Source organism: Ostrinia furnacalis, unplaced genomic scaffold, assembly GCF_004193835.3.
Source record: "Ostrinia furnacalis isolate ACB-3 unplaced genomic scaffold, ASM419383v2 OfSCF0216, whole genome shotgun sequence".
NCBI lineage: Eukaryota > Metazoa > Arthropoda > Insecta > Lepidoptera > Crambidae > Ostrinia > Ostrinia furnacalis.
Genome location: NW_021130455.1, coordinates 1,334,836 through 1,347,504, shown reverse-complemented (window position 1 = coordinate 1,347,504; position 12,669 = coordinate 1,334,836). Strand labels below are relative to the sequence as shown.

The following is a 12,669-nucleotide window of genomic DNA, read 5'->3' as shown; positions in this document are numbered from 1 at the left end:
GCTGTCAATGTCAAAAAAAATATCTTGATTTTGTGGGTTTTCTTACAATGAAAATTTATTTTCCATTTTCATTGCCAATTTTGCCCCTCATTTGATCAAGTGCTTACGTTGTTATTTATTACTAATGTCTGCAATGAATACTTTAAATACGGATGACGTTGTAGATTTCAATAAAATATGTCGAGCGTGTTTATCAGACTCTGGCCCATTCAAGGATTTGTTTTTAGTTTGTACTCCAGAAATGTACAAGTATTGTACATCGGTTGAGGTAATGGTGTAAAACAATCCATCATTATGTATTCATACAACGCATATATCAGAAGTATTCTAAATTCTGTGATTAAGTTACACATTTTTTTAAATTACCAGTAAGTCTACTTAATTGCTTAGTAATTTCCCAATTACTTTGCTACAGGTTTCTAAAACAGATGAGTTACCAAAACAAATCTGTCAAAAATGTCTGGAGGCGCTCAACAAACTGTTTTTCTTCAAGGAAGTTGCCATTCGTTCTAATGCTATTTTAAAGAAACAAGCTGCGAAGACTAAAGTAAGTACCTATTTATTTTTTGTTTCGATAGTGTACCGTACTTTTGTGGTACTGTACTGTTTAAAAAACTATTAACATCATCAATAAGAATAAAATTGCTACAATATAGATAGAGCAAAGGCCCTTTCCAACTGGCAAATAGAATAAAGAGTTGTTCACATTGAACTGATGTGTGCCTTTGATAATAAGGCTGCTTTTCTTTTGTATTTAGATAAAACAAGAAGGCCAGGGAAGTGCAAGTGCAGAAAACAATTCAAATGATGACGATGATAGCTCCAGTGACGACAGCAGTTCCAGTGAGCCAGCAGCTGAAGCTCCCAGGTAATATTGCAATATTCAATGAGTAAAAATATTTGTATAACTGATAATATTGCTATTGCTCAAAAGAACATGATTTTAATAACCATATCTTCAAGCCTCTGAGTAATTTCAAATCTTTATTGCACACAACAATTTAGGGTACAAAAGGTTGGGCCAAAGAGAAAATTTGAGTGGCATTTCATAATAAGTATTAAGATTTATTTTAAAATGAATATTCAAGTAAAACCTGATTCCTGGGCCAAATAGGTTGGCATGTGAAATCGCTGCTTTAGGCAACATGGATTTACAAAAACCACAAATAAGTATGTGCTATTGTGAATTGATAGCACATAATGTGACACAATAAAAGTTTTATGTTTAATACTTTTGGTTAGTTTGGTTTGGACCATCTAACAATGTTAATTCTTTTTTTCAGAATCACAGGAAAATATAAATCAACACGGATCGTCAGAAGGAATACGCGTCTGAAGTGCGCCAAGTGTGACCGATCATTCCAGAAGTACGAAAACTTCGAAGCTCACATGAGAAGTCATTTTGGTAAAAAGGTATATCGACTTAGTTTTCAGCAGATTGTTTGAGATAATTTTAGCTTTGAAATAAGTCTTGTTGTTTTCTTATTTAAAACCAGACCTGAGTGTGTGTGTATTGTTGTGCATGTATCATAAGTTTGAGCAAAAATCGGTGTACTTGAGGATCAACTGATTTAATATACAGCCTTGGCCAAAAGTATTGAGCACCCCCTAAATACTGCTTATACGTGATAACTATAAAAGATACTCAAAGATATTTGATAAAAACCTTTCTTTGACAGGTTTTGAAACATAAACTCACGGCACAACGTGCAATAAAACACGTTTCGAGATGTTTAGCTATGATACTGTAGTATTGTTAGTCTTTGAAAAATCATAAAAAATCTTCTTCCGACCTCGCTGCTGAGTTATCAGCTGAAATTAATACGCCGATTTCTGGAAGAACAACTCGCAGAAGACTCCAAGAAGCTGGGCTTAAGGGCTATACAGCCAGAAAGAAGCCATGGCTCTCAGTAAAGACCAAAACAGCTCGTTACGAGTAGGCTTTAAAATACCAATCTTTTACCGAGGAAGATTAGAAAAATATTGTGTGGTCAGATGAATCAAACTTTGAGGTAAGTTAGCCAATATCATGTAATAACAATACGCGACAATAATATTATAAAACTATATTTGTAAAAATAAATATTGGACCGAAAAACACTTAACAAAATTTCGTTACTTTATGATTGTTGGCACACCTGGTGTGACATTTGTCCGTCGTCGAGTAGACGAAGAATTTACCCCGGAGTGTAAGGTACCTACCGTCAAACATGGCGGCGGCAGTGTGATGGTCTGGGGGTGCATGAGCGCCGCAGGAGTTGGGTGTATTCATTTGCTAGGCTATAGGCTACAAATAGCTTGGGAACTGTTTTTAGGGATTAGTCATAATACCCCAAAATAAACTTTCGGTACTTTTTGCTACCAAAACACTCGCACTGGGCAAACAAAACACTGGGCCAACATATCTCAGATCAATCTCTGTCAGAGGACTCTTCCAATGCATGCCATTGAGCTCATGTCAAACCATTTCCCTGCATAAATAGCCCCTAGTGGCCACTCTGAACTCATCCATATCAACCTTCAGATGTTCAGATCTCCTTCCTCTTTGCAGCCAGACATAAAATGCGACCACTGTGACAAGACATTCTCTTCGCTGAAGAACCTCCACAGTCACATGCGAACGCACACAGGCGTCCGAAAGTACCAGTGTAGGACGTGTGGCAAGAGGTTCATGTATCTCAACGTGTTGAAGAACCACGAACTGATCCACTCCGGTGACAAGAAACACGCGTGCCATCTGTGCGATGCGAACTTCGTGCAGCTTTACAACTTAAAGGTCTGGCCCGATGGGTGTAAACATTTTTCTTCAATCAACTACGTCATTTCTTCAGGCCAGTTATGTGTCTTTAATAAAGTCCACTGGTTTCTTTCACAGGCCAATATATCCTGTCCTGTCTCGTGTATTCAGTTCAGTCAACCTGTCACCATTGGGCGATTCTTGTTCCTCTGGTATTCATACCCAGTTACCAACATTAGAATGTCTGTCTTTCTTTGCCAAATAGCAAATGTCCACTCAAGAACTTATCACGTCCAACACCTATTTCATTTTGTGTTTCTTCTCATTTTTATCAGCTTCATTGCCTTCATCAAATCTGACAGTGTATTTGATCTGACAATCTTGTGCATTGATTCTGATTAGAGATTTGGGAAAGAGTGTATAGGTTACACCATCTTGTTTAATAGTAATCAATTATCCATATCTATATTTTATTTTCGTTTTCAGAGACACTTAGAAACCCACACCAATGAAAAGAACTACGGATGCGCGCAGTGCGGGAAGAAATTCGCCCAGCCCGGCAACCTGAAGATCCACTTGATAAGGCATACTGGAATCAAGAACATAGCTTGCACTTTGTGCGACATGCGCTTTTATGTGAAGGTACGTGGTCAAAACAAAGTTGCATGTGTTGTATCGCGTTTGCATCACGACTGAATCGTGTTTATGAGGGCGAGGGCACACAGTTAGCGACCGCATAGCGACTGTATTGATGCGAACGCGCGACAGAATCGCTACTGCATCGCTATAAAAAGTCACCGTGGGCGAGGGGCCTAAAATGTTGCATCGTCTCTTGACCCGAACACACGGAGACTCGTGAAACATTTTTGCGATATTTTACAAATTCACATACTTATGTAAAAACGCAACGCAAACTGTGTACGCCACGAAAATTGTGACGTAAGTATACCGTTAAAATTAAACTATAAAAAATGTTTTTTTCAGCTCCTCTAGGACATGACTGGTGGACAGATTAGTTATTTTTCAAATGGATATAAACATGTTTTGAGCCCTCATTGTAATGACACAAAAGTTATTTTGTCAGTTGATATGCTTGTCTCATTGAAATAACACGAAAGTTATTTCGCCATTATCAGTAAATATTAAATATGCTTGTCTATCTATTCCAGAGTGACCTGTACAAGCACATGCGCTCGCACTCGTCGGACCGGCCGTACTCGTGCGAGTACTGCGACAAGCGCTTCAAGTGCAAGAGCTTCCAGATCGTGCACTCGCGGACGCACACAGGTAACATTGTTCTTGTACAAGCACATGCGCTCGCACTCGTCGGACCGGCCGTACTCGTGCGAGTACTGCGACAAGCGCTTCAAATGCAAGAGCTTCCAGATCGTGCACTCGCGGACGCACACAGGTGACGCTTTTGTACTATTGTTAGGACATCAGGATATAAGTTTTGGTTATAAAAACAAATCTATGTTTTTTTCTCTGGAAATCTGGAAAACTATAGACATAGCGTTTGATTGAGTAGGTGTCTGCGGTATTGGAGTAGTTCGAGAGAAGGGTTCAGTTTAAAACACTGAATGGGGATCTGTAGAAGAAAGGTGAATGGGGATAAGTGGAATAACTCCTGGAAAGTGGCTCATTTTAGTTGTTCTGCGGATCTCCTCATTTCTGATTCGATCACGCAGGGAAAATCGCACTGCTACATTATCTGAAGACAGAGAAACCTAATCTATGGACTATACCCGTAGGTTAACCACATTAGTGTTTGCGTTATTCAATAACTGTTTATTTCCTCAGGCGAGCGCCCCTACGCGTGCGACATCTGCCCGAAGCGTTTCCGCGCGTTCAAGGACCTGCGCAACCACCGCATGATCCACACGGGCGAGAAGCCGCACAAGTGCGCCGTGTGCGGGCAGGCCTTCATACAGAAGTGCGCGCTCAACCGCCACATGAAGGTTGGTTGTATGGTACACTGCTACTAACTATAGGTCAGGACCTGCGCAACCACCGCATGATCCACACGGGCGAGAAGCCGCACAAGTGCGCCGTGTGCGGGCAGGCCTTCATACAGAAGTGCGCGCTCAACCGCCACATGAAGGTTGGTTGTATGGTACACTGCTACTAACTATAGGTCAGGACCTGCGCAACCACCGCATGATCCACACGGGCGAGAAGCCGCACAAGTGCGCCGTGTGCGGGCAGGCCTTCATACAGAAGTGCGCGCTCAACCGCCACATGAAGGTTGGTTGTATGGTACACTGCTACTAACTATAGGTCAGGACCTGCGCAACCACCGCATGATCCACACGGGCGAGAAGCCGCACAAGTGCGCCGTGTGCGGGCAGGCCTTCATACAGAAGTGCGCGCTCAACCGCCACATGAAGGTTGGTTGTATGGTACACTGCTACTAACTATAGGTCAGGACCTGCGCAACCACCGCATGATCCACACGGGCGAGAAGCCGCACAAGTGCGCCGTGTGCGGGCAGGCCTTCATACAGAAGTGCGCGCTCAACCGCCACATGAAGGTTGGTTGTATGGTACACTGCTACTAACTATAGGTCAGGACCTGCGCAACCACCGCATGATCCACACGGGCGAGAAGCCGCACAAGTGCGCCGTGTGCGGGCAGGCCTTCATACAGAAGTGCGCGCTCAACCGCCACATGAAGGTTGGTTGTATGGTACACTGCTACTAACTATAGGTCAGGACCTGCGCAACCACCGCATGATCCACACGGGCGAGAAGCCGCACAAGTGCGCCGTGTGCGGGCAGGCCTTCATACAGAAGTGCGCGCTCAACCGCCACATGAAGGTTGGTTGTATGGTACACTGCTACTAACTATAGGTCAGGACCTGCGCAACCACCGCATGATCCACACGGGCGAGAAGCCGCACAAGTGCGCCGTGTGCGGGCAGGCCTTCATACAGAAGTGCGCGCTCAACCGCCACATGAAGGTTGGTTGTATGGTACACTGCTACTAACTATAGGTCAGGACCTGCGCAACCACCGCATGATCCACACGGGCGAGAAGCCGCACAAGTGCGCCGTGTGCGGGCAGGCCTTCATACAGAAGTGCGCGCTCAACCGCCACATGAAGGTTGGTTGTATGGTACACTGCTACTAACTATAGGTCAGGACCTGCGCAACCACCGCATGATCCACACGGGCGAGAAGCCGCACAAGTGCGCCGTGTGCGGGCAGGCCTTCATACAGAAGTGCGCGCTCAACCGCCACATGAAGGTTGGTTGTATGGTACACTGCTACTAACTATAGGTCAGGACCTGCGCAACCACCGCATGATCCACACGGGCGAGAAGCCGCACAAGTGCGCCGTGTGCGGGCAGGCCTTCATACAGAAGTGCGCGCTCAACCGCCACATGAAGGTTGGTTGTATGGTACACTGCTACTAACTATAGGTCAGGACCTGCGCAACCACCGCATGATCCACACGGGCGAGAAGCCGCACAAGTGCGCCGTGTGCGGGCAGGCCTTCATACAGAAGTGCGCGCTCAACCGCCACATGAAGGTTGGTTGTATGGTACACTGCTACTAACTATAGGTCAGGACCTGCGCAACCACCGCATGATCCACACGGGCGAGAAGCCGCACAAGTGCGCCGTGTGCGGGCAGGCCTTCATACAGAAGTGCGCGCTCAACCGCCACATGAAGGTTGGTTGTATGGTACACTGCTACTAACTATAGGTCAGGACCTGCGCAACCACCGCATGATCCACACGGGCGAGAAGCCGCACAAGTGCGCCGTGTGCGGGCAGGCCTTCATACAGAAGTGCGCGCTCAACCGCCACATGAAGGTTGGTTGTATGGTACACTGCTACTAACTATAGGTCAGGACCTGCGCAACCACCGCATGATCCACACGGGCGAGAAGCCGCACAAGTGCGCCGTGTGCGGGCAGGCCTTCATACAGAAGTGCGCGCTCAACCGCCACATGAAGGTTGGTTGTATGGTACACTGCTACTAACTATAGGTCAGGACCTGCGCAACCACCGCATGATCCACACGGGCGAGAAGCCGCACAAGTGCGCCGTGTGCGGGCAGGCCTTCATACAGAAGTGCGCGCTCAACCGCCACATGAAGGTTGGTTGTATGGTACACTGCTACTAACTATAGGTCAGGACCTGCGCAACCACCGCATGATCCACACGGGCGAGAAGCCGCACAAGTGCGCCGTGTGCGGGCAGGCCTTCATACAGAAGTGCGCGCTCAACCGCCACATGAAGGTTGGTTGTATGGTACACTGCTACTAACTATAGGTCAGGACCTGCGCAACCACCGCATGATCCACACGGGCGAGAAGCCGCACAAGTGCGCCGTGTGCGGGCAGGCCTTCATACAGAAGTGCGCGCTCAACCGCCACATGAAGGTTGGTTTTGCAGGAAAGTTCTTGAGTAGCGACCTCGAGCCGGAAGAGGTAGCGTGGGCAGGCCTCCCACTAGGTGGACCGTCGATCTGGTGAAGGTCGCGGGAGGCGCCTGGATGCGAGCGGCGCAGGACCGGTCTTTATGGAAATCCTTGGGGGAGGCCTTTGTCTAGCAGTGGACGTCTTTCGGCTGAAACGAACGAACGAATGTTGGTTTTATTATAGACTGCTACTAACTATGGGTCTACCGCTTAACTCAGACAGCGCCTGCATGAGTGCAGCACGGGAGGGGTCGTGACAGAGCACACAAATCTGAAGTCTCGCTGACGTTTGACGTCATCAAAAACACCCTCCCGTGTCGCTCCCATACATCAGGCACTGACACAGTTGTGCCTATCTCGCATATTTATGTATAAAGGCACGGGGTCTCTATCAGAAGGAACTCTAGGGGTGGAATCTCCATAGGCGTGGGTTAACGGGCAAGGAGATATCTTGGATGGTTGACAATCACTTTTCCTACAATTTAACGTTCCACCAAACTCAACACGCTTTTCAAAGATAACCTCGCAGCCGCCTGCTCACACTTGACATGACACAACTGATTGACAGTTATCTTTTTCTGCGCATCAGTCGGGTGTTACGTTTAGGAATCGCAAACCTTCTGCTCTACAGATTTCTACAGATAACATAATATTAAGATTGGTACTATTAATCATCAATAATAATTTGCAGCATCTGTGTCCGGCGCCGACATGTACAGTCGCGGAATGAAAAGGTTCGTCACCTTAGTGTCGGTTTTCGCTTGCACTAGGTACTGTAAGAGTCAAACCTGCCAACATAATAACAGTGCAAGAAACAGTGCTGCTAACATTTAAATAAATATGACATTTGCTAACGAATAAGGTTTTGCTTGTTTATTTTCCTATCCCATCAGTGCAATGCAATGATGACATTGACAAATTGACAATAGATTTTTTATTTAATAGAAATAATAATGGCAGGTTGAACCAACAAGAAGGATTTAGTTTATCAATCATAATAATCTTCTTGACAAGATAAATCGTCAAACAACTTTGATCTGAATAATTTTGAACTTTACTGACGAACAGTTAAAGATTATTTTCTTTAACTCGAGATTATTCTGTAACATAGTTTCAAAAGGTAATATGTGCTCGCGATTCGTTGAAGGAATCAATTTGAAAACTGACGAACCTTTTCATTCCGTGACTGTACATACATAAATAAACCTTTGAAAAAGAGGCTGACAATAGCGACTAACTAAATCATGCGCTGCTTCTTCTCACCACTGGCCTCTCCTTAAATGGGACATGTAAAAGGGATTTTTAAAAGCAAAAAATAAATGACATTCTTAACTTTTTCAGGGCCACCGCGCTGAGCCACGCCTGCCGTTGCCGCATGCCTACCCCGACCGCCTGCCGTGGCCACTGGACGACCGTCTGGCCAACTAGCGCCACCCAGCTGCCACCGCCACTGTGCCGTCCTCTAACTAAGGCAACAGTGATTCGACCGCAAATTAGCGCCAATGCGCCGCTGTCAAACTGAAGCTATAACCAGTGACATGGCTGCCACACTCACTGCTATTGTTGAACGATTTTGAAACGTCAAATGGCAAAGATCGGAAATAGTAATAGCATTGATGGCAGCACCCTCCTGCAAATAACATTTCAGTTTTCCAAGGTAGCAAAAATCCAGCGGCCACCGCCACTGTGCCGCCCTCAAACTGAGGATCACAGTGGCACGGCTGCCCCGCAAACTAGCGCTACTGCGCCGCTGTCAAACTGAAGCTGTCACTAGTGACATTGCTGCCACTCCCACTGCTATAGTTACGATTTTGAAACGTCAAATGGGAAAGATCGAAAATAGTAACCCGGCATTGATGGCAGCGGTATTGACGGTGGCGCCCCCCTGTCAATGTCACGGGTGAGACGGTTCAGTGTAGTTCATCTATACGACCGACGATTGCGTCTTCAAACTGGGAGCCTATAAGCTGCTGCACGCCTGTCCTGGCGCTGGATCAAGCTCAGGCCAAACAGCGGCACGGCGTCAAACTGTCACCAGCGATATGGTTGCCACGCCCAGTGAAGCGCGCGAACGTTTTCAAACTAAGAAACTGAGCACATTTAATGTCACACGCCTATTCCGACTACCTGCTCTGGAAGCTGGAGAGGAATGACTTGCCACCAAGCGTAACCCAACGTACGAATCTTCTACAGTCGGCGACTGCTTTGCCAACTAGTCGGTAAACTGAAGTTACAATTAAAGATGTGGGTTCTAGGCGGGAGAACACGTGGCGTGGTGAGTACAGTATCGCGTTCAAAACACATTTAGGTCGCTCCTTATGTAGTCGCATTTTCCAGATAAGATTTTGGACGTATGTACTCCTATAAGAAAAGGACTTGATTAAGAATTTTACATTATTCGTTCGTTATCGTATCGCTATCATGCTCAGGGTTGACTGTAGTCACACCCGCTCTATTCTTGTACTTATAGTCACGCTAATACGTTTATGAACGGCTTAAGGAAGCTAAGAATAAAGATTTTTATGTGAAGTGTGGTGTTTGTACATTCGATATTATGTATGATACACATGTGACGATGCAAAGGGGGTTTTAGGGATACTTTTTAAATTTCATAAGATTATTATGAGCAATTTTCCAACAAATCTCGGGAGGACTGGAGTCCATTAGATTAGATTGTATAAGTGTTTGTTATGTAGTATTGTATTAAGATAAGAGAATTTATTATATTCATCTAAATGGTTATCAGTTTGTGAGTCTTTTGCATGGGCATCTGTCTGCTTCATTAGAAAGTACAGCAACATAACAAACTTTTCCAGTAATGTTGCTGCCTTATTTTGTTGGGCAAATATTGGGTTTATGTAAAAACTTCCACTTTTCTGGACTGATTTTTTAAAATAAGATCTTTCAATTAACTTCTGTGATAAATGTGAAACATGGCTCTCAGCCACCTCATATTTAGTTCTAATTTAACTGTAAATAAATTTCACTTTATGCTACAAATTGCGTTTTATTTCAGTAGTTATTACAAAAACTCAAAAACTTAATTTACTGTTTAATAATATAATTCATTCACTGATAACTGGTATTGTTCTATCATGCACTTTCATGTGTCGATTCAATGATCCTCTTTGAGTGAATCCTTGCTCACAAACAGTACATTTATATGGGCGTTCTCCAGTGTGCACCCTATGATGGTCATCCAGCCGTCGCTTTGACAAGAAGCTCTTTGAACAGTAGCTACACATGTATGGTCTCTCACCGGAATGTATTCTTTTGTGCTCCACCAACGAGGCTTGCGTAGCATATGATTTGTTACAAATTTCGCACTTAAACAATTTCTTTCCGTCATGTATCAACAAATGCTTGGCCAAATTATATTTATCAGTGAATGGGTAGCTGCAGACATGGCAAATGTAGCGCCGCCCAGAATGCCGCTTGGAAACGTGTGAGAGCAGAATGGTATTTGTGTAAAACTTTTTGCCACAGTGTTCACAAGTAAAATTTCTTTCTCTGTTCTCTCTGTGAGTGTCGATATGAGCCTAAAAGTAAAGCGTAATTTTTTACTGTAATTTGAATGTTTTTAATTTAAAATATTTTTGTTATCATAACTTATTTTCATACCTTCAAAATAAACTTTGACGTGAATCCCTTTCCACAAATGTCGCAAACAAACAATTTCCTGTCCCCGTGGGTTTTCCCATGCGTCTTTAAAGTTTGTTGACTTTTGCAGACCTTGCCACAGACATTACATTTTAATTTGTCTAAGCTAACCTGTGTGTGTTCACTCTCATTGTGCCGTTTCAGTCCACTCCACGTCATGAATGTCTTATTGCACTCAGGACAGTGAATTATTGCCTGAAATAATATAAATGTTTTATCAGCAATAAACTTTAAAAGTATTAAATGTAATGTGAATCGTAAGACTATTCCACGTATGTTTGTTGTCTAGTAAAATCCAATTGGAATATTAATTCGTTTCTCATCTAAGTCCACAACTTACCACTTTTCCGTCATGCTCTAGTTTATGTGCATCCAATCTTTCCTGATAATTGAACTTCTTGTTACAAATGTCACATGCAAATGCAAAATGTTTCCTGGGTATTTTCAACTTAATCTTTGGTCTCTTCTGTTTTCTCACTTTACTCAATTTCCTAGAAGAAAATGTAATTAATTGTAATTTTCTTGACTTGAGTACATAGTATATCTATTATCCTTTAAATTGGGCCATCTAGGGTGATGCAGTGATCCTTATGATTACAATATTTAGAAAGGATTTGTCTCAACAAAGTATAAATAAATAAATAAAAAATCGCTGTGCATTATTCTTGCTTAACTCTAGAATGATTGAGCTGATTTTGGTTTTGAAATTCTTGTCATAGTCCAGAGAAGGTTTAAACGGTGAGAAAAATGGAGGAAATGGATGTGGGTGATAGTAATTAAATGATTACCTTTTTTTTATTTTCTTCTCATTTATTATTGAGCTTTCACATAAGTTTACAGCTTCAAATAGATCTAAAATCAAACAGCAATTTAAGATGTTACTATTCAGTTCCCTAAATATTACAATCCAGAAAACTGAAGAAAATTAAATTAAAATTATATGGAACAATTTAAATACCGTCATAGTGGTCCGACGTGTTCTCGGCTTTGACTGCCGTATCTTCATCATTAAAATTGACAAAATGTTCTGTTTTCACATTTAACTCATCGGGACCTCTGTGGTGTGCAAGTTGGTCAAACAGTTTTTCATCAACAGGTATTTTTCTGGCATTACAGCTCAAATGAAGTAACGCATTATGAGATTCTAAGCAAGTTCTTTTGAATTCTGAGCACTTGATGAGAAGATCATAGCAAGCATCACACAGTGTCATTGGAAGGTTGTCTTGCTGCACCTGAAAGTTTTAACAAAGTAAATCTTAACAAATCCAGTTAAGTTTAAGTTATTACTTAACGGAATGTTGGTTTTAGTACCTCTATTGATGTACAAAAACAGTAAATTTCAGTAGAAACGTTTTCTGCTAAAATGTAATTGAATGAAACGTTAAAAGATAAACAAGCTCGACATATTTGGGTATAGGAGGTCATTATGCGTAACAGTCTTTGATTTCAAGTTAAACAGATAGTTTAAATATTGAACTAAAATTACTAAATAAAGGTGAATAATAATGAAAACAACTATTCGTAAACAAAGCAACATAATATTTTGCTCTGTGCAACAAATCGATGGCTAAATGTCAATTTTGACATAACGTTTTCTTTTTTACTGGTATTTCGTTTCGCTGTACTGGCTTGGATCAAGATCGTTTCGCCTTTTTGTGTAGTCGCGGGATTGATCGTCCAAGGTCCTCGGTGTGTGTGTGGCGCGAGCCCGCACATCTGCATTCAGCACCTCGGCTTCCATACTTTTTAAATCGAGGCCTAGTTTCGGTAACTGCTTTAGCTTATACAGGATGTTCCAAAATTAGGACGTCACACTGACACAGAAATAATATGCCTTAGATGCAC

The 12,669-nt window shown here is 43.2% G+C and overlaps 2 protein-coding genes across 4 annotated transcripts; one reads left to right on the top strand and one right to left on the bottom strand.

Annotated features, from left to right (window-relative positions):
- LOC114356731 (gastrula zinc finger protein XlCGF57.1) lies at positions 1-9,522 on the top strand. 2 transcript variants are annotated; one of them, XM_028310072.1, is made up of 10 exons: positions 1-268; positions 416-547; positions 759-868; positions 1,284-1,413; positions 2,552-2,776; positions 3,224-3,379; positions 3,907-4,024; positions 4,538-4,695; positions 8,506-8,637; positions 8,873-9,522. In XM_028310072.1, exons 1-9 carry the CDS (start codon positions 125-127, stop codon positions 8,590-8,592), a joined length of 1,260 nt encoding a protein of 419 aa, XP_028165873.1. In that variant the 5' UTR covers positions 1-124; the 3' UTR covers positions 8,593-8,637; positions 8,873-9,522. The 2 variants fall into 2 exon arrangements, with proteins under 2 accessions (XP_028165873.1, XP_028165882.1); XM_028310081.1 differs by lacking the exon at positions 2,552-2,776.
- A 661-nt stretch (positions 9,523-10,183) lies between these two features.
- LOC114356717 (zinc finger protein OZF) lies at positions 10,184-12,379 on the bottom strand. Of its 2 annotated transcripts, none has more exons than XM_028310053.1 (6): positions 12,136-12,379; positions 11,783-12,056; positions 11,613-11,676; positions 11,165-11,315; positions 10,786-11,019; positions 10,184-10,703 (listed from the first exon to the last, which is right to left on the bottom strand). In XM_028310053.1, the coding sequence occupies exons 1-6, from the start codon at positions 12,247-12,249 to the stop codon at positions 10,230-10,232; spliced, it is 1,311 nt and encodes a 436-aa protein (XP_028165854.1). In that variant the 5' UTR covers positions 12,250-12,379; the 3' UTR covers positions 10,184-10,229. The 2 variants fall into 2 exon arrangements, with proteins under 2 accessions (XP_028165854.1, XP_028165863.1); XM_028310062.1 differs by having other exon boundaries at positions 10,631-10,703; positions 10,778-11,019.
- Between the last annotated feature and the right edge of the window lie 290 nt (positions 12,380-12,669).

Coding starts and splice junctions, on each gene's coding strand:
- LOC114356731 (XM_028310072.1), top strand. CDS start 125: ATGTCTGCAATGAATACTTTAAATACGGATGACGTTGTAGATTTCAAT. Junction 269..415: donor AGTATTGTACATCGGTTGAG/GTAATGGTGTAA, acceptor ACTTTGCTACAG/GTTTCTAAAACAGATGAGTT. Junction 2,777..3,223: donor TGCAGCTTTACAACTTAAAG/GTCTGGCCCGAT, acceptor TTTCGTTTTCAG/AGACACTTAGAAACCCACAC.
- LOC114356717 (XM_028310053.1), bottom strand. CDS start 12,249: ATGACCTCCTATACCCAAATATGTCGAGCTTGTTTATCTTTTAACGTT. Junction 12,057..12,135: donor GTTTTTGTACATCAATAGAG/GTACTAAAACCA, acceptor TAAAACTTTCAG/GTGCAGCAAGACAACCTTCC. Junction 11,677..11,782: donor CACGTCGGACCACTATGACG/GTATTTAAATTG, acceptor GTTTGATTTTAG/ATCTATTTGAAGCTGTAAAC.